Source organism: Littorina saxatilis, linkage group LG10, assembly GCF_037325665.1.
Source record: "Littorina saxatilis isolate snail1 linkage group LG10, US_GU_Lsax_2.0, whole genome shotgun sequence".
NCBI lineage: Eukaryota > Metazoa > Mollusca > Gastropoda > Littorinimorpha > Littorinidae > Littorina > Littorina saxatilis.
The window spans coordinates 15,267,711-15,291,693 of record NC_090254.1 but is presented as its reverse complement, the minus strand read 5'-3'; the positions used below and the strand labels follow the sequence as shown (position 1 = coordinate 15,291,693).

The 23,983-nt window shown below is 40.8% G+C and overlaps 1 protein-coding gene across 3 annotated transcripts in view; it reads left to right on the top strand.

Annotated features, from left to right (window-relative positions):
- The window catches only part of LOC138978248 (NAD kinase-like), a 44,765-nt gene extending 21,525 nt beyond the window's left edge, over positions 1-23,240 (top strand). For all 3 annotated transcript variants that reach the window (XM_070350912.1, XM_070350915.1, XM_070350914.1), the window contains 9 exons: positions 2,241-2,370; positions 5,298-5,406; positions 6,489-6,574; positions 7,239-7,341; positions 8,621-8,757; positions 9,074-9,173; positions 10,099-10,256; positions 13,195-13,277; positions 17,440-23,240. In XM_070350912.1, the coding sequence (XP_070207013.1) occupies positions 2,241-2,370; positions 5,298-5,406; positions 6,489-6,574; positions 7,239-7,341; positions 8,621-8,757; positions 9,074-9,173; positions 10,099-10,256; positions 13,195-13,277; positions 17,440-17,626 (1,093 nt within the window). In that variant the 3' untranslated portion in view covers positions 17,627-23,240. The remainder of the gene's footprint in view (positions 1-2,240; positions 2,371-5,297; positions 5,407-6,488; positions 6,575-7,238; positions 7,342-8,620; positions 8,758-9,073; positions 9,174-10,098; positions 10,257-13,194; positions 13,278-17,439) is intronic.
- Positions 23,241-23,983: the final 743 nt, after the last annotated feature.

The following is a 23,983-nucleotide window of genomic DNA, read 5'->3' as shown; positions in this document are numbered from 1 at the left end:
AAACGCCCTTTCATTTAAAGGCATACTAACGCACTCCCGTGTTTACAAAGTGTAGTTTGCCCACAATCGATGTCAAACGCACCATAAGACCATATAATGACGATACGTCACCATGCGCGGACCATAATACATGCATTACAGCTTGTTCTAGCCTCTGAAAAAGTGAGGATGTCAACAAAGCCGCGGTGTTCTCTCCCTTGCATCAACGTTACATGTGTTGCCAAATCTATAAATAGGACGATCCAGATCAAAATGAAAATTCAAATATCTCAACATTTAAGGGGTCCTAGACCACAATATTTTGCAGGGAACTTAATTTAGTCTGTCTCCAGCTGTTGGTAAAGCAATTAGCGTGTATAGTCATCGAGTACATATGGCTTTAAACACTCACCGATTGAGAACATCCTAGGTGCCCTCCGTATAAAGAGCGAACAATTTTCAAAGAATTTATTTTTTCGTGGTTTATCTTACCCCTGAGCCATCGTGAACCCGTGTGATCCAGTTTCCCTTTTTCACCATGTAGTCGTCAGTTAGTCATTTGAATGCGACTCGATGTGAGCTTAATATCTACAATAGCACGTTTTTATGCACGAAACAAACGGCTGTGGTTCACAAGAACTCTAGTGATGGCTTTTGACTGTTGAGAGGAACGGCGATATGTACTGATAAACCGTCGTCTGCTACGACCCTTGCGTGACCCTGCTTCCGGGCTTTTCTGAATGAGACCCGAAGGGAAGTAACTCCTTTTTGACAATCTTCAAAATTAATTCTTTAAAAATTGCTCGCTCTTTACGTAGGGCACCTAGGATGGCAGTTCCCGTTTGGTGAGCGTTCAAATGGAAGGGTGTTTGTACTGTGTGTAAGCCTGACAGTAGTTTACGGGAGGCTTACTGTCCGGGCGTGATTTCCGGTATTGAATATTCATTACAGCCAGCACCAAAACGAGGCGCCAGTATTGTTAAAGGCTAAGTCCACGAAAATAAATTCTTTGAAAATTTCTCACGCTCGACAGAAAGCAGCCAGGATGTTCCCGTTCGGTGAGCGTTCAAATGGAAGTATGCTTGTACTGTATGTAGACGCTCGGGGAGCTCTGTGATGGTTTACGGGAGACTAAGTTACTGTGCCTTTAAGTTCTTATCTTCTTTTTCCGTTGTACTTGTTTGTTTATATTCCATTTTGTTTTGGGGTCTTACAGGTGAACATTGTTCTGATACCTACTCTACTGCACAGTGCCAAATAGCGTCGTTTTGACTGTATTATTATTAAGCAGGTAGTACGTTCATAATGTCCTCATTGTTTTGCTTGTGTTGTCTTTGTTATAATGTATTAAGTTTTATCTCCCACAATTCCGAGAGGAATGGGTCACGTGAGATAGAACGCGGGAATACGTCACTGAACGAATGGTTTTCGTCCTGTGAAGACGTGTTGGTGCACTGTCTCTCTTGCTTTGCTTTCATTTTCCTCTAACCTTTCTCTGTACAAGTTTTAGTTGTAGGTTAGTTGAAGTGTATTGACTATTTTGATTGTTTATCATTGTGTCAACTTGCAAGGTAAGGAAACAGTTTGGAGTTTTCGGTGTTTGTTGGTTTTTTGAACCGGGAACTAAGTTTGATGTGATAGTTCTTTGATTATATTGTTTTCTGTTCTTGTTGACCCAAAATTAGGGCGAGGGCTGGATGTAAAAAAGCAATATTCTTGCTTATCTATTACCCTCGATGATAAAGATTTTGTCTTGTCTTGTCTTGTCTTGTTTGTAAAAAATAAATAAGTGTATAAAAAAAATTAAAAAAATATAAAAAATAGCATCGTTTTGTGTAAATTATGTTTGAAGGATCATGTGTTCATCTGGCTGTCTGGCATTGTGTCTGTAGGTCTGCGACTTTTTGGATCTTTGTTTGAGGGAGAGAGAGATACAAAGATACAGACAGACAGACAGACAGACAGACAGAGAAGGAGAGAGAGGGGGGAAAGAGAGAGGGAAGGAGAAAGAGAGGGAGACAGAAATAGAGAGAGAGAGAGTGAGAGACAGTCAGTGAGAGAGGGAAAGACAGAGAGACAGAGAAAGAGGCAGAGACAGACGAGAGAGAGAAAGAGACAACAATACAGATAGACCGAAAAGCAGAAAAGTGAGACATACAGAGAGGAACAGAATGGCAGGAAAAACACGACAATGACACCTGGAATCACTAGGTCATCCAAACTGTCCCTCAACACCCGTCTCGTGTTGTTGTGTGTTGCAGAAAGATCCCGGACCCCAGCAGCCAGAGACTGAACTGGGTGAAGACACCGCTGTCTGTGCTGATCATCAAGAAACCATTCGACCCCACGGTCACCCACGCGTTCAGGGACCTGGTCCTCTGGCTCATACAGGTGAGGCAAGGAGGGGGGGGGGGGTGAGGAAGATGGAAGGAGAAAGGGGCAGATGTGTGAGGGATTGGGGGGGTCTTAAAGCATTGGTGTTTGTGAATCTAGAAACAATGCGATCCCACAGTGACTCTTGACTTCAGACAGCTAGGCTGAGCATGAGATCATGGGTGGGATTCTTCTATGCGGGAAATCCGGATTCGATTATGACCTCTCTTTTTTTCTCTCTCTTTTTTACATTTAGTCAAGTTTTGCCGGGGGAATCGAGACGAGGGTCGTGGTGTGTGTGTGTGTGTGTGTGTGTGTGTAGAGCGATTCAGAGTAAACTACTGGACCGATCTTTATGAAATTTTACATGAGTGTTCCTGCAGTGGGTATGATATCCCCAGACGGTTTTTTTTCATTTTTTTAATAAATGTCTTTGATGATGTCATATCCGGCTTTTTGTGAAAGTTGAGGCGGCACTGTCACGCTCTCATTTTTCAACCAAATTGGTTGAAATTTTGGTCAAGTAATCTTTGACGAAGCCCGGACTTTGGTATTGCATTTCAGCATGGAGGCTTAAAATTTAATTAATGACTTTGCTCATTAAAGTTGTCATTAAAATCGATTTTTCGCAAACGGATTTAAAATTGATTGCATCGTATTCTTCATCACATTCTGAATCTAAAAATATATACATATGTCATGTTTACTCTTAAAATGTGATCACAATTAACGAAAATAGATTAATTAGTCTTACGATTAAAATGTAAGAAATCGATCCAAAAATGATGTCATCTTATTCGTGATCATTTCCTGATTCCAAAAACATATAGATATGATAGGTTGTATTCAAAACAAGCTCAGAAAGTTAACAAAAATACAGAAAAAAGCGCTTTCCTGCTTAGCATGCACAATACGCTACCGCGCTAATCTGGCGTGTCAATATCACTACGTTTTGCACGTGGAAGGTGAGCGATTTCCTTCACGCGGGGATTGACGAAGCTGTACTGTCTTAGTGAATAAATGCAGTGCGTTCAGTTTCATCCCGTGAGTTCGACAGCTTGACTAAATGTAGTAATTTCGCCTTACGCGACTTGTTTTTGACTCACATGCGAAGCAAAAGTGAGTCTATGTACTCACCCGAGTCGTCCGTCCGGACGTCCGTCCGGAAAACTTTAACGTTGGATATTTCTTGGACACTATTCAGTCTATCAGTATTAAATTTGGCAAGATGGTGTATGATGACAAGGCCCCAAAAAACATACATAGCATCTTGACCTTGCTTCAAGGTCAAGGTCGCAGGGGCCATAAATGTCTAAATAACAGCTATTTTTCCCATTTTCTCTGAAGTTTTTGAGATTCAATACCTCACCTATATATGATATATAGGGCAAAGTAAGCCCCATCTTTTGATACCAGTTTGGTTTACCTTGCTTCAAGGTCAAGGTCACAGGAGCTCTTCAAAGTTGGATTGTATACATATTTTGAAGTGACCTTGACCCTGAACTATGGAAGATAACTGTTTCAAACTTAAAAATTATGTGGGGCACATGTTATGCTTTCATCATGAGACACATTTGGTCACATATGATCAAGGTCAAGGTCACTTTGACCCTTATGAAATGTGACCAAAATAAGGTTGTGAACCACTAAAAGTGACCATATCTCATGGTAGAAAGAGCCAATAAGCACCATTGTACTTCCTATGTCTTGAATTAACAGCTTTGTGTTGCATGACCTTGGATGACCTTGACCTTGGGTCAAGGTCACATGTATTTTGGTAGGAAAAATGTGTAAAGCAGTTCTTAGTGTATGATGTCATTGCTAGGTTTAGTTATTTCATGTAAAGGTCAAGGTCAAGCATGTGAGTCGTATGGGCTTTGCCCTTCTTGTTGTTTTGTTGTTGTTGGTTTGGTTGAGGTTCAGGATTCATGCCATTTTTCAATCCCACCCATGTGAGATGCACAATCGATCGAATCCCCCTTACCAAAACACCATGTGTTTGGGTTATGGATATGGGTAGGGGTGGGAAGGATAAAGAAAGGAGATGGAAGAAGGTGAGGGAGGGAGAGAGTAATTAGACATCTCTGTCAGCGTTGTTCATTAGAAAACTCCAAGAATCAGCTCTGTCACTCTCGCCTTGAGAGACCTATTAGTGTGTCTTGTGGTTGTTACAGGTCATGCTTGGCTTCATTCTGTCCTGTTTTTTCCCTATGTAAGTGAGGGAAAAAACTGTTCACAAGGAAAGTTTTGCAGCAAGTAATTCTAAGTTGGTTGACTGACTTTTGATGAATACTACTTGTCTACACGGATCAGTGCATATACATAATATGTACTACGGTGTATAAACATCTTTGAAGTTAGGGGCAATAGCTGGGTTACAGGTACTCCAACAGTCATTGGTGTTGTTGTGATTATTTTTTGGAGTAGGGAGTTGTTAATACAAGGGTGTTGCTAAGATTAACTTTTCCGGCATATTTGCAAAAATCAACCAAAAGAAGTTGAAGTGTGTGTGTGTGTGTGTGTGTGTGTGGGTGTGGGTGCGTGCGCGTGCGTGCGTGCGTGCGCTTGCATACATGTACTGCTTGCATGTGTGTGTTTTTGTATCTATCCCAATGAGCTGATATGAATGTTATACCCTGCCATCATAGACTTCCCAAAATTCTTTACGCTTAAGATAACAATGTAACTTATTGTAAGATTTAGATAAATTTAGGTAAGCGATGTTTTAGATGTATTAGCTAGCCCGAGACTAAACTATTGAAGATGGTTCAGTTTTGCTTGCTGGTTTATTTACCATCAGAGGATTTCCATATAAAGGAGATCGAGACACATAAAAGACATTGAAAGGAGTTTGCTTGAGAGGGTGGTCAGAGCGGAGACTATTGTCTTGTGAAAACTTCCCATGATGATTTTAATTTTACTGATAAATCATGTGTATTGAGCAGGAGAAAAGCCTGCTGGTGTTTGTGGAGGAGAACGTGGTGAAGGATGAGGTGCTGGCAGAAGACTATGAGTTCATCAATGTCCAGGACAAGCTGCAGAAGTTCAGGGAAGGTCAGTTCACGTGCACAACCCTTCCACTTGGTCATATACCAAAAATGAACAGCCTGTGTGTATGCTCTCTCTGCACATTGGGAATTTGTTGATGAGTCAATTTTGTAAAGGCTGCTGGTTGCATTTCAAGAAGTTCATTCATTTCAAAAAAATCCAACTCAACACAGCAAGCTGTCAAAATGTTGAGTTTTGGTATGTGACCATGTGTGAGACGATGACTGTCCATGACATTGTTGCGCGCTTGTTGGTTTGTTTTGCGCATTGCACTAATAAGATGTGTGCCTGTATGATCACGTGAGACCGCGAGACTTGTGAAAGATCTCGGCAGTCGAGCGGGAACCTTTGCGAAATAAAGAACAAGAAATGACTTCGCTTGCTCGACTCCCTTTTATTGCGTTTGACTGAGAAGCATTCACCAACCAACAACCACCAGATCAAATAGAACAACAACACCACACATGAAAGGGAATGGTCTTATCCCATGAGTCTGCAGCTAGATCTGAGATGTTGATCAGCCGAAAAGTTTTCACAAGAGTGAACTTGCATGTGCCTTTAAAGTGATTAGAGTACCAACATATGGAGTGTGTGATCGTATAGTGATATTATAGCTCACTCAGCCTCTTTCATTGTTAATGTGTTGATTCTTAATGTGTAAATTAGAGAAAATGTATCAAGAGTGACCAGATTTAGTTAGAGCCAGGGTTTGACTGGTAATGTCAGATACTGGTTTAAAAAATGACCAGCCTGAAAACAGGTTATGATTTAATTCAATTCTTGGAGAAAAAAAGATTGTTTTATTCAGTATTTATTTATGTATTGTGTGTGTGTGTGTGTGTGTGTGTGTGTGTGTGTGTGTGTGTGTGTGTGTGTGTGTGTGTGTGTGTGTGTGTGTGTGTGTGTGTGTGTGTGTGTGTGTGTGTGTGTGTGATACTCTGATAACAGACTTCCTCAGGTTCTCACTTTGAAAATCAGGGTCATTTACCACTATTTTCATGTTTTGTGGCTTGTATTTTTAAGAGTGTTGTGTTGATTAAACATGTTCAATCCTCTTACCTTTCCAATCTTACCTGTGTGTGTGACAGGTGTTGACGACCTGGAGGACAAGGTAGACTTCATCGTATGTCTAGGTGGCGATGGGACACTACTCTACGCATCCTCTCTCTTTCAGGTAAATTCCCTTTCAAACGCTCTATTCAAATGAAATGTGTACAGTACTAGCAGAGATGGAATTTCCATCCGCAAATCATTTAAAAAAATCGTTTTTGGATGATTTTCCGGTTTTTAAAAACAAAAGTCAGTTGGAAAGTTTTAAAGATGTGGAGATGTTTTGTATTTCCTTTTATGTTGTGGCTTACAATTGTGTTAAAAATCACCAAAATGCTCAGTGTCTTCAAGTGCATTGAAGATGTATTGTGTCCGGGCATTGCATGTATTATTTTTGTTTTTGAGCGATTCTGTCTGTTTGCCTGTCTGTCTGTAAGCTTGTCACTCGTTTTGCCTTTTGTGTGTCACCATGTATCAGGAAGATATATATGTGTCTGCATTACTGTCTTTGTTAGAGCCTGCCTGCCCGTTTGCTCATCTGTTTGGCTGGCTAGCTGCCTGTCTGTCTGCCTGTCTGTCTGTCTGTCTGTCTGTCTGTCTGTCTGTCTGTCTGTCTGTCTGTCTGTCTGTCTGTCTGTCTGTCTGTCTGTCCGTCCGTCCGTCTGTCTGGCCTATCTGTCTGTCTTTCAGCCAGCCTGTCTGTCTGTAATAGTCTAATTAACAAATCAACCAGCTTGGTCAATGCATCAAGAGTATAATTATGGATGTATGTGAATGTGTGTGTGCAGCAAAGTGTACCGCCTGTGATAGCCTTCAACATGGGGTCTCTGGGTTTTCTCACCCCATTCCCCTTTGACAGCTTCAAGGATCGCATCAACCACATCCTCAAAGGTCAGCTGATCACGTTCAGGCTTCCTTTGTGCTCTTTGTTTTGTTGTCTATTTTTACATTTAGTCAAGTTTTGACTAAATCTTTTAACATAGACAGGGAATCGTGACGAGGGTCGTGGTGTATGTGTCTGTGTCACTGTGTATGTGTAGAGCAATTATTATTATTATTATTGTGATCATTTTTATGCGCCTAATCTAGATATAGCCCTAGGCGCTTACATATTAATTTCTGCCGTTTGAAATGGAATTTTTTACAGACAGACAGACAAACAGACATTTTTTACACACAATATATAACGCATTCACATCGGCCAGTAAAGCTCAGTAGCCTATTAGGCGAGCATTCACCTTTCACGGCCTTTATTCCAAGTCAAACGGGTATTTGGTGGACATTTTTATCTATGCCTATACAATTTTGCCAGGAAAGACCCTTTTGTCAATCGTGGGATCTTTAACGTGCACACCCCAATGTAGTGTACACGAAGGGACCTCGGTTTTTCGTCTCATCCGAAAGACTAGCACTTGAACCCACCACCTAGGTTAGGAAAGGGGGGAGAAAATTGCGGCCTGACCCAGGGTCGAACACGCAACCTCTCGTTTCCGAGCGCAAGTGCGTTACCACTCGGCCACCCAGTGCAATTCAGAAAAAAAATACTAGACCGATGTTCATGAAACTTGACATGAGAGTTCCTGGGTATGTGTTTTTCAGTTTTTCGATAAGTGTCTGGTTTTTGGAGTTGATCTGTTAGTTTGATGCCTACGGATTGACTAAATGTTTATATATTGCTTCACGCGACTTGTTGTCCTTGTTTTTATATGTCTTTGTTTCTATTTTGTTGTTGTTGTTTTTTTCTCACAAAAATCTACTAAGCTAATGATTGGTTTGGCAGATAATCAAGGGAGAGAACTGTGTTAATTAAATGTGTACACATAGAATGACAGGGTTTCTTCCCTTGCATTGTTGAATGTCTCAGGAGAAGAATGGTAGTGTTAGTGTAAGATTTGGTGTGTGTGTGTGTGATTGCCATTTTGTTTTTGTTTGTCCTTCCTTCATATTTACAGTGAAACCCTCCTTTTAAGACCTCCTAAACTGAGAAAATCGGGTCTTAAAAAGGAGGGACAGTCTTTAATTGGGGGTGGGGGTCTGTAAAGGGGGGGTTCCACTGTTTTTCCTATGTTCCGCTTTCTGTTGAGTCATCTGTCTCTGTTTCCCTCACGGTCTGTCTATGCGGATAAAAGATTGTTCATATTTTGTTTCCCGCTTAATGTGGATTTTGCAGGTCAGGCGCCTCTGTTGTTGCGGTATCGACTCAAGTGTGTGATGATGAACCACATGAATAAAGAGGAACCCAGCAAACCCATTCCACATGTCAAGAACATTGACAAAAATCAACAGAACATTTCTACACATATTCTGGCAAGTGAAGATGGCTGTCTGAGAGTTCTGTTCAGTAATTGACCTGACCTGAACTGAACTGAACTGAACTGAACTGTGTCATTTTACAAGGATTGAGATTAAGGCTGGATCTTTTTCTTACAATCTGTCTTTGGGGAGAGAGAAATTCAAGTTACACTTAAAGAGAGAGAATCTGTCTGTCTGTCGGTCTATCGGTCAGTCTGTCGGTCTATCGGTTGGTCTGTCAGTCTGTCTGTCTGCATGTCCATGTCTGTATCTGCCTGTGTCTGTTTATTTGTTCATATTGATAAAAAAAAATTGTTTTTGTTTTTTTCAGGTTCTGAATGAAGTTGTGATAGACAGGGGGCCATCATCCTACCTCTGCAACCTTGACCTATATATTGAAGGTCACTTGGTCACCTCTGTTTTAGGAGACGGTAAGTTGGGGGGAAATCCAACAAGTAGGATAATTTGTGATGATTTATTCAATTTTTTTTCCTTACGGTATTTGCAATGTGGTGTGCATGGCATGTATTTAAATATTCTGGTACTATGTAATCTGACCTGTTGTTTGAACAGCTGTTGACAAGGATGAAACAAAATTCAGTCTTTAAAATGATTTAAAGGAAGTTTTGATAATTTCAACATGGTTGTGACTCATGTGTTTTATGTTCGTATAAAAAGAATTTCCTTTAGATCCCCAAGTAAGCAAAATAATGTTAAAATATCTTGTAGTAGTAGTGTCACAAAGATGAGTCAGACTAAAAAAATAAACAGAGTTTAATAAATTATGACAGGTGTCATTTCAGGCCTGTAGATGCATTTAGATCTGCATTAAGATTTGAATTTGACATCTTTCATTTTACTGCTCGCTGATCAGGCTTTTTGTGACCCTGATATTGTGTAAGAGTCTGTATAAATAGGTGTGTGTGTGTGATCACCTGTTTGTGTCTATCTGTATCTTTTGTCTCTATGGGTGCATCATACAGTACATAATTGCTTGTTTACATATGTGTACCGGGCCAGTCTGTGCCTATTTCACAGTCTGCCTGTCTAACTGAGTAGTATTTATCTTTTCTCTGTTGTTCACCCTTTCATTATTATTTGTCTGGTGTGTATCTTCATCATCCTTTTTAATTAAGAATCAAATGATAATATTGATAAGATTCTAGTGAATGTTTTGTTTTGTCTTCAAGTTCAATGAAACATTCCATAAACGTATAAATTACTTTTTTTAAATTTAAGATATAACCTTGATTTCTGCTCAAGCAGGTATATATAGAATATTTTATTATTATCTGCTATTTGTGTGTTGTGTTTTATACAGGAATCTTTTCTTACTGTCGATTGTACGTGTTACAGGTCTGATCATCTCTACCCCTACCGGCAGCACAGCGTACTCCGTGGCCGCTGGGGCCTCCATGATCCACCCCAACGTACCCTGTATCCTCATCACCCCTATCTGTCCCCACTCTCTGTCCTTCAGGCCCATTGTTGTACCTGCTGGTGCAGAAATCAAGGTAAGTCCGGGTAGACATCCACCCCAATGTACCCTGCGTTACTTCATCACCCCTATCTGTCCCCATCCCCACTCTCTGTCCTTCAGGCCCATTGTTGTACCTGCTGGTGCAGAAATCAAGGTAAGTCCGGGTAGACATCCACCCCAATGTACCCTGCGTTACTTCATCACCCCTATCTGTCCCCACTCTCTGTCCTTCAGGCCCATTGTTGTACCTGCTGGTGCAGAAATCAAGGTAAGTCCGAGTAGACATCCACCCCAATGTACCCTGTATCCTCATCACCCCTATCTGTCCCCACTCTCTGTCCTTCAGGCCTATTGTTGTACCTGCAGGTGCAGAAATCAAGGTAAGTCCGGGTAGATATCCACCCCAATGTACCCTGCGTTACTTCATCACCCCTATCTGTCCCCACTCTCTGTCCTTCAGGCCCATTGTTGTACCTGCTGGTGCAGAAATCAAGGTAAGACAGGGTAGACATCCACCCCAATGTACCCTGCGTTACTTCATCACCCCTATCTGTCCCCACTCTCTGTCCTTCAGGCCCATTGTTGTACCTGCTGGTGCTCACCCCTATCTGTCCCCACTCTCTGTCCTTCAGGCCCATTGTTGTACCTGCTGGTGCAGAAATCAAGGTAAGACAGGGTAGATATCCACTCCATTGTGACCTGTATACGTATCATCCTCATCGCTCCACACTCCCTCAGTATGTCCTTCAGGTCGGTTGTTGTACCTTCTGGGGGGTGAAATCAAGATAAGCTGGGGGTTAATTGATATCCACCCTGATATATACTGCCCTTTTATACTTATCAACCCTATATGTCCACACTCTCTCCTTCAGACCTACACACTATGTACACGTATTGTATGGTGCAGTTTTTGAAACTAAAATATGATCTTAGATACAATGACAGCTTTAACCCCTTCACTGCCCAGCACATACTAGGTACGTGGTCATGTTTGGTTTGTCATACGCCCAAACACGTACTATAGGTACGTGGCATTTACATCAGCACTTTTCAGGACATTTGTGAAAACTAAATGGGAGGTAACCACTGTCCAACTTCTTGTAGGAGTTTAAACACATTCTTTCCCATTGACCGTTCAGATAAGTTAGTACCACAGGGCAAATTTCGCTTTCTTCAGTAGGTTCACTAATCTGTTCACTGCTCAATCATTTATTGAGATATCTCTTAGATCTTTGGCATGTGGTTTGCTTACACCCTTGGCTATTATGTGATAACATGACCATTGGACTTTGTTTGTGATTGTTATAGTAAAAATCGATATAATGACCATTTTTGTCAAAAATTACAGTTTCCAAACTTTTACACACACACTGCAGCAAATCCGCAGCAAACACAGCTAAAACTGGTGTCAAACATCAGGTACTCACATTAAATTACAGCCAATAACAGTATTCTTCTGTGTGGTAATCCATAAATCACTTCTTGTAGAGCTTCCAGAACACTGTATCATTTGAAAACAGGTCTACGATTTGATGTCCGACTTTCGGCCGCCATTTTGAATCTTATAGATCGGAAAAAAACTTATAAAAAAGTTTTCCCCACGTGGAACTAACTTATCCGAACGGTCTATGGGAAAGAACTGTGTTTAGAACCCCTACAAGTACTTGGACAGTGGTTACCTTCCATTTAGATTTCAGAAATGTTTGAAATTTCACTGACACAAATCCCACTATGAGACACGGTTATGGGCGTACAACAAACCAAAAATGACCACGTATTACACACGGGGTGGGCTGGGCAGTGAAGGGGTTAAAGGCACAGTAAGCCTCCCGTAAACCATCACAGATACGGTCAGGCTTTTACACACAGTACAAACACCCTTTCATTTAAACACTCACCGATTGAGAACATCCTAGGTGCCCTCCGTAAAGAGCAAACAATTTTCAACGAATTTATTTTTGCGTGGTTTATCTTACCCCTGAGCCATCGTGAACCCGTGTGATCCAGTTTCCCTTTTTCACAATGTAGTCGTCAGTTAGTCATTTGAATGCGACTCGATGTGAGCTTATCTACAATAGCACGTTTTTATGCACGAAACAAACGGCTGTGGTTCACAAGAACTCTAGCGATGGCTTTTGACTGTTGAGAGGAACGGCGATTATGCATAAACCGTCGTCTGCTACGACCCTTGCGTGACCCTGCTTCCGGGCCGAAGGGAAGTAACTCATTTTTGACCTGAGTTCAGGATGGGTCCAAAAAGTGTTCGAGACAATCTGCAAAATTATAAATTCTTTAAAAAATTGCTCGCTCTTTACGTAGGGCACCTAGGATGTTCCCGCTTGGTGAGCGTTCAAATGGAAGGGTGTTTGTACTGTGTGAAAAAGCCTGACAGTATCTGTGATGGTTTACGGGAGGCTTAATGTCCGGGCGTGATTTCCGGTATATTCATAACAGCCGTCCAGCGCCAAAACGAGGCGCCATGGTTGTAGAGGATTGCTCCACGAAAATAAATTCTTTGAAAATTTCTCACGCTCGACAGAAAGCAGCCAGGATGTTCCCGTTCGGTGAGCGTTCAAATGGAAGTATGCTTGTACTGTATGTAGACGCTCGGGGAGCTCTGTGATGGTTTACGGGAGGCTTACTGTGCCTTTAAGGACAGCTAAGAATCCTTCGAGTGTGAAAAAAAATCATTGCGGCGATGACAGCTGTGAACCATATTACCTTAACACTAATGTGAGCTTGAAAGTCTGGTCTTGCTTGTTATAGCTGTGAAACATGACCCATCCAATAAACAATGACAACATTAGAGTATGTTTAAAGTTTTGATGCCAAGTTGTCCTATTGTGGGGTTCTTGTATTGTAGATATCCCTGCTTGACTTTGAATATAGGCATGGTGAGAACTGCATGTGGCTGTGATTTTCAAGGTGAAAAATGATGATTGAAGAATTAACAGACAATGTTGATGTTGCAGGTTACACTAGCACCAGAGGCCAGAGGTCATGCCATGGTGTCCTTCGACGGTCGCAACAGGCAGGAGATGGGACAAGGCTCAAGGTGAGTACAAGGTCACACAGCGAAACTCCCCTTTTAAGACCTCAAAAATCTGAAAAAGCCAAGGCTTAAAAGGGACCAAGTCTTAAAAAAGAGGTAAATCTACAAAATTTACAAGCTAAAAGCTAAAAGAAAGCAAGGTCTTAAAAGCAAGGAAATCTTACACTAGGGGGGTCTTACACGGGGGTCGAGTTCCAGTCTCCATGGATTTACTGTTTCCATGGCTTTCTGTGAGTAGATTAGATAACTCTTAATATCTGTGCGTCAAGAAGGCGCTGTTTACTCTACTTGTGTCTTCTTAAAGAATGAAAAGAGTGTCTATTCTATACTTGACATTTTGAATTTGTTTGCTTTGAAACTGCAACTGCAACAAGCCAATTAAGCGAATTATCTTTCATGTTTAGCTGATTGGTTGTGCAACAGCAGAACAACAGTGGTGACTGTATGTGAGAGCAATCAAGAAGCACAGTATATAATTGTGTTATTCTCCAACTGTGTAGGGCACGTAATATAAGCGTTATGCTTAAGTTCATGTCCCTATTGTTTCTGGTTGTATTATTGTATCATGTTTAATTAAATAAATTAAACCTTGTTTAAACCACATACAGTAGACTCCGCTTAATAAAAACACATCGGGACTGGGCAAATTTGTATTTATTAACCAAAGTTTTTATTAACCGAATTTAAAAAAAAATCAAACAGAAAAAAAAAGAATTTCCTCTCCTGTGAAGGAAGCGATCATGAAGTAAATGTAGCTGTACGATTCAGTTGAAAAACTTGTCCATTGTCAGCTGTTTCAGTGGCTCTTTGCGCAGAAATGCGCGGATGTCGGCATCAACACAATTAAAGCTATCACTGTCAATCACTGTCACTGTCAGGAAAGCCCCGTCTATACGTGTGTAGGAGAGAATGCAGTGAGAGAATGCAAACGTGATCTAATTCTCGTGATCTCGTTTCCCCCCTTAATCACAATTTTCGCTGAACTTAGCTCACTAAGCTTCAGTAAACGCTTGCATCGTCTGTCGGGTGAGTAGATATCGCTCCGTGTTTGACAATACATTGTCAAATTTGTGTTAAGTGAGCGTCCCAGCACGGAAAAAATACCCAATTTCGCCAAAAAAACCTGTTTTTATTAACCGGATTTTTGTATTTATTAACCGAAGGATTATTACATGGGCCATATAGTGATAAATCCGGACCGGACTAAAGTGTATTTTAAAAGCGGCTGTCCTTATTAACCGTGTGTTTATTAAAGGACCCCAACAGGCTCAGATAAAGCAGTTGGGGTTGATTTAATGATATAGGTAAGCATCTAAAGATGCAAAAACTGAACAGTAAATCACAGGTTTTGTGTTGCATCACTCTAATTTTACACAAAATGCATGCTCAAAAAGCGGCCAATTTCGTCTGCTACGCGAGACTTCAAAATCCCCGCGGCGGCAAGCCGTTGGCTGTGACGTCACAAGCAGGAATCGGAAGCGAAAATAGCGACGCTTGGTGTGCGTCTTTGCTGCAGCCGTGGATGCGCTCGTACTCCCGACATCATGCCGAGAGAGTGTGCTAGCTGCTGCCGTATGTTCGGAGTTGCAAAAAAAAAAGGACTGAGGCTTGAGTTTTCATTTGTTTCCATCCGGCTCAAGCAGGAATGGGCTGTGAAAATGAATCGGCTGGACCCAAAAACAAAGAAACAACAACAACAACAACAACACTATTGTTGAGAAACCAGCGAAACTACATCAACAATAACAATAACAACAACAACAACACCATTGTTGAGAAACCAGCGAAACTACATCAACAATAACAATAACAACAACAACCACTTCACAGTATGACATTGGGCAACAACTACAACGACGACAACAACACTGACAACAACTCAAAAACCAAGAACAACTACAATGTCAACAACACCACCAACAACAGCTTTACACTGATAAACAGTAGGTGGAACACGATTGATTTGACACGTAACAACCTTGATTTCATCTACGACGACGACAACAACAACATCAACTCAAATTCGAGAACAAATACGTCTTCAACAACATAACCAACAACAAATCCGATAGAACTTCAACTACAATCTCAACAGTGATCATGGGCTGCCTAATCTATTTTCTGAGTCTGGCAGACATTTGACTTCCACCCTTGAGAGAGAATGGTTTTTCCTCGTAAACTTTGTGCCTCAAACCTGACTAAGAGGATACAACTCTACATTAATCCCCGATTATCAACCCAGATAGATGGGACACTTCCGTCTCAACTCGGACGCCGCAGTAAGAACGATCTCTAGCAACAGACGCTGATACGGTACAGCTATTTGCTCGCCGGCTCCTAAGCCACTCCCCCAGCCTGTATGTCTACACACTGACACCAATTAAACCTCCAACTGAGCTGTTAACCCGCGATTTGTAAAAATGTAAATAAAAAAAAATAATAATAATTTCTCTATTCAGCCTATTGTCCCATCGCTGGGAAATTTGGATCGCTTCCTCCCAGTTGAAAGCTAGCAGCAGCAGAGTCGCGCTACCCCAAAATCAAGGGATCCATTAGATTTGTTTTTCTTTCTTTTTTCATTTCTTTATTGTCCTATATCGCTGGCGAATTCGGATCGCTTCCTCCCAGTGAAAAGCTAGCAGCAACAGAGTCGCGCTTGTGGTCCAAGTTGTGGAATGTGTCCAAGTTGTGGAATGTGTCCAAGATGTGGAATGTGTCCAAGTTGGTATGTGTCCAAGATGTGGTATGTGTCCAAGTTGTGGTATGTGTCCAAGATGTGGTACATGTAATGTGTCCAAGTTGTGGTATGTGTCCAAGTTGTGGTATGTGTCCAAGATGTGGTATGTGTCCAAGTTGTGGTATGTGTCCAAGATGTGGTAATGTGTCCAAGTTGTGGTATGCGTCTAAGATGTGGTCTGTGTCCAAGTTGTGGTATGTGTCCAAGATGTGGTATGTGTCCAAGTTGTGGTATGTGTCCAAGATGTGGTATGTGTCCAAGTTGTGGTATGTGTCTAAGACGTGGTAATGTGTCCAAGTTGTGGTATGTGTCCAAGTTGTGGAATGTGATGGGACAATAAAGAAATGAAAAAAATTTCTAATAGATTCATTGACTTTGGGGTAGCGCGACTCTGTTGTTGCTAGCTTTCCACTGAGAGGAAGCGACCCGAATTTCCCAGCGATGGGACAATAAAGAAAAGAAAACAATCCCATAGATCCCTTGACTTTGGGGTAGCGCGACTCTGTTGTTGCTAGCTTTCCACTTGGCATGGGAGGAAGTGACCCGAATTTTCTAGCAATCTAGTAATGAAAGAAAAACAAATCTAAACATAAACAGTCGCGCTACCCCAAAAGTCAAGGGATTTTGTTTTTGTGCCTTGACTTTGGAGATGACAAGAAAATATCGGGAGCATTAACGTGATTTGTAAAAAAAAGTACTAATCACGGGGCACGCATGCAGACCCTTGATTTTAACCCCCAGGTTCAAAACTGTAAAGTTCAGCAGCTAAAGTTGCTTCTGCCATTAATACTGCTTGTGACGTCATCGGAATTTTACCCAGAATTCACCACTTCCGTACTCCCGCGGACGTTCGTGATACAATGGCCGCCAGATCGAAACGCTTCGCTTCAGCCACGAAATTCGTCGGATTATGGCCCAAAACGATTCCGAAATAAACTAAACCCTGTGAGGGAAGGTGAGAAAACAATTTCCTACGGCAAGCATATGCCTGGTTAACCTAAGTCACGGCAAAACGCAAATGAATGCGTTTTTGACACCAAAAAAAGCCTGTTGGGGTCCTGTAAGGGGATTCTACTGTATACAGTATATTTGTGACCCTCCACCACGAAATGAGTCGCATGTCACCTCGCGCGGTTCTGCGCTAGGCTTAATATAAGTCCGGGAAGTGTCTGGTAACAGTGTGAGGGTCACCTTAGTCACAGGCTTATAACTCATACAGTTTTTGCTCTTTTCTAAAACGGTTTTCACCACTGGATAGAGCATAAAAAACTCTTTTGGAAAATGTAAAAATATGAAAATCATGCAAAGGTGACATGCGACTCATTCCGTGGTGGAGGGTCACATTTGGGTTGTGCTACGTACAATGTTTATCTCGACCTTCACTTCATTCAATCTGACTTCACTTTCTGATTGTGTCTATGTTGGCAGTTTGAGGATCACCACAGCAGCCTACCCCGTGCCTTCCATATGTGCCAGGGACCAGATAGATGACTGGTTCAGCGGCCTGGCCGACTGTCTTCATTGGAACGTCCGCAAACCGCAGAAACCTCTCTCCACGTGCACCAGCCTTACCAGTCTAGACTCCCTCTCCATGGACTTTGACCACACTAAGTAGGTCAAGGACACCCTGTGGAACAAGAACCTTTTGACCTTGACAAATAGGTCAAGGCTGTTTCAGTGGATATGACCTTGAAGTTAATTGCTAGTAAGAAGGTCAAGGCTACTTCAGGGAGAGATAAAGAGGACCTTTGATCTTCTGCTGTGGGATCATAAACTCAACAGTCTCTGTTTGTAAAGACTATTTCATTTGCAGTTTTTATCAGACTGCTGAGATAGCTTATGTCATAAATATGGCTGCATGGTTTTTGTCAAGTTTAATGTTCAGCAACAAAATGTAAATGTCTTGATTTTTGTCAAATCACCGTTTACATATCACAAGGAGTATACAATAATGAGACCAACTTATATACTTGAGTCTTTCTCTCCTTTGATGGATGGATCAAAACTAATCTTGACCATAACTGTTCATTTGAGAAACCTAGAAAGGAGACTCTAAAAGTGCTGCTTACATTTATATGAATGTAATTTATTATTTCCCTCGGAGGGGGACTGAGTGGTGATGATGTGATATGATGTCTGAACCGTTCAACTCACAAGATGGTTCATCAAGGTCGCTGTTGGTTGCTGTCCAAGCAGATTATAATTACTGAAGACGCAGTTCATTAGCATTGGGCCAGCTGTCCTGTATAATTGTTAAAATTGAGGCAAATGAGATTTCATTAACTAAAATGTCATGCTACTGCAGACTGTAATGCCTTAGTTATAACTTATGGGCGAAGTCTTAAATTCCTGGCTGTATTTCCCTCAGTCCTGAAATGGCAAGCAATGAAAACAAACACAGTGTAAATTCTATGATGCCTGACAGTTTTTACAGCAATGTACATACAATGATTGCTTCAATTCAACATGTTTGAAGAAGCAAATGTACGCAAAATGGTATACAATTGTATCAACTTGATCGAGCTAGCTACTGCAAAACAGTAAAATGTAACAAAGTCTAATGCCACAAGAATTTGAACTGTACTTTTATGTTTGTATTGTAGTCTTCATATGAAGATGGACAGTATAAACTACGAGCAGGTCATTTTTTCTTGTACTCAGTTCACTATGGCAATTCTTGTGTTCGCAAAAGAGGAGAGGGGTAATTGATGCATTTAAATGTACAGCCATTAATTGTTTCATCTGTTGATCGAATTTTTCAGATGGTGCTCTGATGATGTAACTGCATCTATGTCCTTATACACCTCTCTCTCTTTTTTCTATAATTACGTAGTTAAATTGTTGTTCCTTATATTATACTTGAAGGTCCTATTTCTCAGCTTATATTTGAAGCAAGTATATGTGAAGAGTCTTTGGAGCTTTCATTTACTGGTGTGTTTTTTCTTCTTCCAGCGTATTTCATAAATATTTCTGTGCTTTTGTGTCTCAGGGTATATGATTGTGCTTCTGTCTTTACCGTACACAATGTTCTTAAAATTTCATTATTTAATTAAGAAGAAACATTTTGAAGCTTCATGTCTTTAAAAACAAAACAAAAACAAAAACAACTTCAGAATATAAGAATCTCTATTAGTATTTATACGCACATTTTATGTGGTGCAGAGTGTTTGACACCTGTGGCTATACATTCATCAAGACAAGTGCATGCACTTCTAGAAAAATGCAATCTGTAATAAGCATCAGTACTAATCAACGGAAATCAAAATGGCAAAGTACTGTGATTTCAGCAAAATAGACAAAGTCCGCAAATAACTCTGATGGAGTGTTGAAGGGCTGTTGCCAAGTTGCATGCGCCTGAAGCTGAGTCATGGTTGTAGTGAATTGGTTATCTCCAATGTACATGTTTTCAGGAGAACAAAACATTGGCATCGATCGGGCACTGGTTTGAATGACAGTGTTTCCTCCAGAGATCATGTCTCCTTTGAAAAACATGTACATCAGATGCAATTTCTTCACTGAGATGACCGTGTTCGCTTGGTTGAACTGCATGGTCAGTGTTCTCATGTTTTTGTGTCAGCTTCCAGAGGCACAATGACTCTTCCATATGCCATGAAAAGAGCCAATAGTTATTTACAGACACCGTCTATTGTGGAGGAGGGAAAGGGAGTTGGTTTGTAATTAATGGCAGTGGGGGAAATTTGTGCATAGCCTTAATTGGTGTTTGATTGTACAGAATATGTAAAATTGTTAATAGTTGAATGTTTATATGTGACCCTCCACCACGAAATGAGTCGCATGTCACCTCGCGCGGTTCTGCGCTAGGCTTAATAAAAGTCCGGGGAGTGTCTGGTAACAGTGTGAGGGTCACCTTAGTCACAGGCTTATAACTCAAACAGTTTTCGCTCTTTTCTAAAACGGTTTTCACCACTGGATAGAGCATAAAAAACTCTTTTGAAAAATGTAAAAATATGAAAATCATGCAAAGGTGACATGCAACTCATTCCGTGGTGGAGGGTCACATATGTATATTGTGCTTCTCATGTAAGCATACATGTTTGCCACTACCGATCTGTTTAGGTTTAATTCAACACAGGATAAGATCATCCTTCAACTTGAACGCATGTCAGCTAGGCTGCTTCTTGTCCAGCGTGGGGACTTGATTTTTGTTGAATCAATTTGACAATTAAGAGACATCAAAGGTAGTGCAGCAAAATTTGTTTTGTTGTTGCACAGAATGCAGACTATGCTCTTGATATTAATCTTGTTACAAATCTAAGTGAAAGGGTGCAGAAGACTTGTTTATTCCATGTGAAAAGCTGGACAGATCTGTAGCAGTGTACATGATTGTGTACTGGGGAAGGAGTCAATACCTTTCACCTGTTGTCTAAAATAAAGTCATTTATGTTGTATGTATTCTGTCAAACGTATGTGCTGGTAATTTAGCACAAGCAGTAGGTTGCACAGGGTATAGCTGGGATGCACACTATTTTCCATATTGTAACATTTTGGATGCTAATGCGCCTAAAACACTGGTAACACCTAATCTATGAATTTTTCTCATTTTTGTGTTAAAAAGTGGGGGTTGCACCTTGAATTGCAGAGCTGTTGTCAAAAAAATATAGAATTTACATTTTGCCCTGGATTAATCTCCATGCTAATATTAACGCCCCATATTATGAATCACTCCCAACTATACCCCTTCAGACCCCCCCTAGATAAGTGCTGATTAATTACGGAAAAAGTGGAGGCTCCCAGCCTGAAGCACAATACATTTTCGTATTCCTTATTTCTTTCCTTGTTTCTTTCTTTGGGACAGTAACGTTCTTATAAATTTATCTTATGGAATTGTTGATAAAAACTACATCACCAAATTGTTGTTTTGTTGCAATGTTTTGTTATTCAACTGCACTTTTTCCAAACAACGAAAGAAGAAGATTGTTTGTATTTGTACATTTGTACCAGAGACCTTGCATTCCATATTTCTTTGACTTGCCTCTTCCGTTTGCAAACCTCCTGTTTTAAGTACCATCACCACACCCCACATTTGCGGGCACAGTAAAAAGAAGTTGAACACTTTTCATGGGAGCATGCTACTTTAATTGGTAGAGCACCCTGGACTTGTGATTTTTTGCGTCACAGGTTCGAATCCGGGCTGGGTCAGACACAGGTCAACTTTATGTGGAGACTCAAAGACGAAAACCATGTTCCACCCCAATGTCACCGCTGTAATTAAGGCACGTGACAGACCTCGGTCGTTGTGTCAGAAGTGCATGAGATGGCTGATCACACCTAAACACGCACACACCTGGATTAGTGCCACTCTTGTTGCTGCTAGCTTTCCACTGGGAGGAAGCGCCCTGAATTTCTCAGCGATGGGATTAAAGTACATGTAAAAGTAGAGTAAAAGAAAAGAAGAAGAAAATGACTCGCTGTGAGCTTAATTTTTATTTTATTTTTAGTTGGTGTAAGTATGATGAAGATGAGTCCTTTAGAATCATATTTTCAAACCTTACTGCATGTTGATTGGGCACTGTACATGTTTCTCGTTTCTAGATGACTGCGTAATTGTATTAGCCTTTGTCTTTGTTGCTGATATGTCAGAATCCTGACGAAGTGAGAACGTGTTCAGGATTTTACTTGTAAACGTATATATTCATGCACAGTTTGGGGTTAACATTTCTTTGCGGCATGTGTCAGATGCATGAAATTGTAGTTGTAGAGTTTATATGCCATGTAAATATGCGCACACTTTTCACTAAATGTTTAACATATCTGATTTCAATGAAATATAACTGTTTTCTAAAATTTTGATTCGTTTCATTGTATCCTTTGTTACCTTATTTGTTTTATTTCAATATGTTGACTTTTTTTTTAATTAACAGTTCAAGGACCAATGCTTTCAGACATGTTTGCCAATTGAATTCAACATTGTACATGTGTTTATTTCGACTGCAGTTGTTAGAGTGCATTCATGTCTTTTGGGGCATCTGCAGTACGTAAGAGAGAGGGAGAGAGGGTGTGTTTGTCAAAAGAAAGAGAGAATATGAGAGAAGCCCGGCTAGAGAGAATATGTCTGTAGAGCGAGAGAGAGAGAGAGAAAGAGAAAGATAACAATGTTATTTACAAGGCTTATGATATAAGCTGATGATAGAAGAGAGAAAGACTGAGAGAATGTGTATGTGGGGTGGGGGGGGATATTTATGTGGGGAAGAGGGAAAGAATGTATTTGCCTGGAGGGAAGGAGAGAGTGTGTGAGTGCGTGAATGTGTGAATCATGAGAGAGCTAAAGGTCTGACAAAGGTGGGTACAGAATATGTAGCAAGCCCAAAGGGTGCAGCTGGTCAGTGAGACAATGACTAGATACCCTCTGCATGTAGCAAGTGCGCATTTGGATTGTCGCCAGCCCCTGTTCCCACATTGTTCTTTTCCTTTATTCCCACTGTTCGCCCCTCGCCTCATGCAGATGGGACCACAGGGGCTTAGTGCTAACTTGTTCCCCTTGTTTTTGTGTCAGGATGTCTTTTCTTGTCTTTGTTTTGCAATTTTTGTTATCTGTGTGTGTGGGGGGGGGGGGGGTGGAGAGAAAGAGTGTGTGTGTGTGTGAGAGAGAGAGAAAGAGTGTGTGTGTGTGTGTGTGTGTGTGTGTGTGTGTGTGTGTGTGTGTGTGTGAGAGAGAGAGAGAGACAGTGTGTGTGTGTTTTGTTATCATTTTTATGTCTATTCTTTTTTTCTCTGTTTTCTTTTTGTCCACTCATATTTGTTGTTATTGTCTGCACATTTTGTAAAGTCGCGGTGGGGCAAAAATAAATAGAGCGACTGTAACATTTTTATATTTTCATTTATCTGTAGTTTTTAATTTGATATAAAATGATAAAATATAAAAATGACCATATTAGGGCTAACTAGAATGAGGAGGTGGTTTCTCACCAGTTTATTATTTTTCTTATTTGTTGCTTCTTTGTACATAAAATTTGTTTATTCCATGCAGCAGATGTTCGTGAACATTGTTATGGTTACCATGGTTGAGCATTTGATGTTTTGTGATACAAGGGGATGTGGATTTTTTTCTGTCTTGGTGCATATGATTGTATATGTCAGTCTAGCGTGATATCAAACTTACTTTCATTGTTATATTTTTCACTTTGGTACATGTAAAAGATAAAAATGCATTTTGACTGCTAAATAAATCAAATGTTCGCAGTATTCTGTCTGTGAATTCATCAAATTAATTTTGGCTGTGCGTTTTTGTGTGTTAAAGTGTATGTGTGAGTGTCTTTGTGTGTGAGAGTGTCTGGAGAATAAAAGAATATCTGTTAAGTTTCACATAATTTTAATTGTGCAGCATTGGAAGTACCGTAAACTACCTTGTATATGCCCAGTATCGAGTAAACGCCCTCCCCCTATTTTTGGTCAAATTCTGCGCACAGGGTACAGTACCGGGTAAACGCCCATCCCCCGTTTTCGATCATTAGACTAAAGGAAAATAAAACAGATTATTCAGTCTGCTGTTGTTGTCTTTTGGAATTGTTAACAGACGATAAAGCAAGAAGATTTCATTCGTGGTTTGCTTGCAGAATTCCTTCCTGTGTGTGTGAGAGAGTGAGAGAGAGGAAAGTTGTGTGCGATAACGCATCCTTTGAACACTTCCTTGCCAAGTGACCAAAATATCCTTAGTCAAGGAAAGGAACCGCTCCTGTAAAGGGTATAGTACCTAGTAAACGCCCACCCCCAACTTTTGGAAAAAAATTGGTGCATTAGGGGGGTGGGCGTATACTTCTTCTTCTTCTGCGTTTGTGGGCTGAAACTCCCACGTACACTCGTGTTTTTTGCACGAGTGGAATTTTACGTGTATGACCGTTTTTTACCCCGCCATTTAGGCAGCCATACGCCGTTTTCGGAGGAAGCATGCTGGGTATTTTCGTGTTTCTATAACCCACCGACCTCTGACATGGATTACAGGATCTTTTTCGTG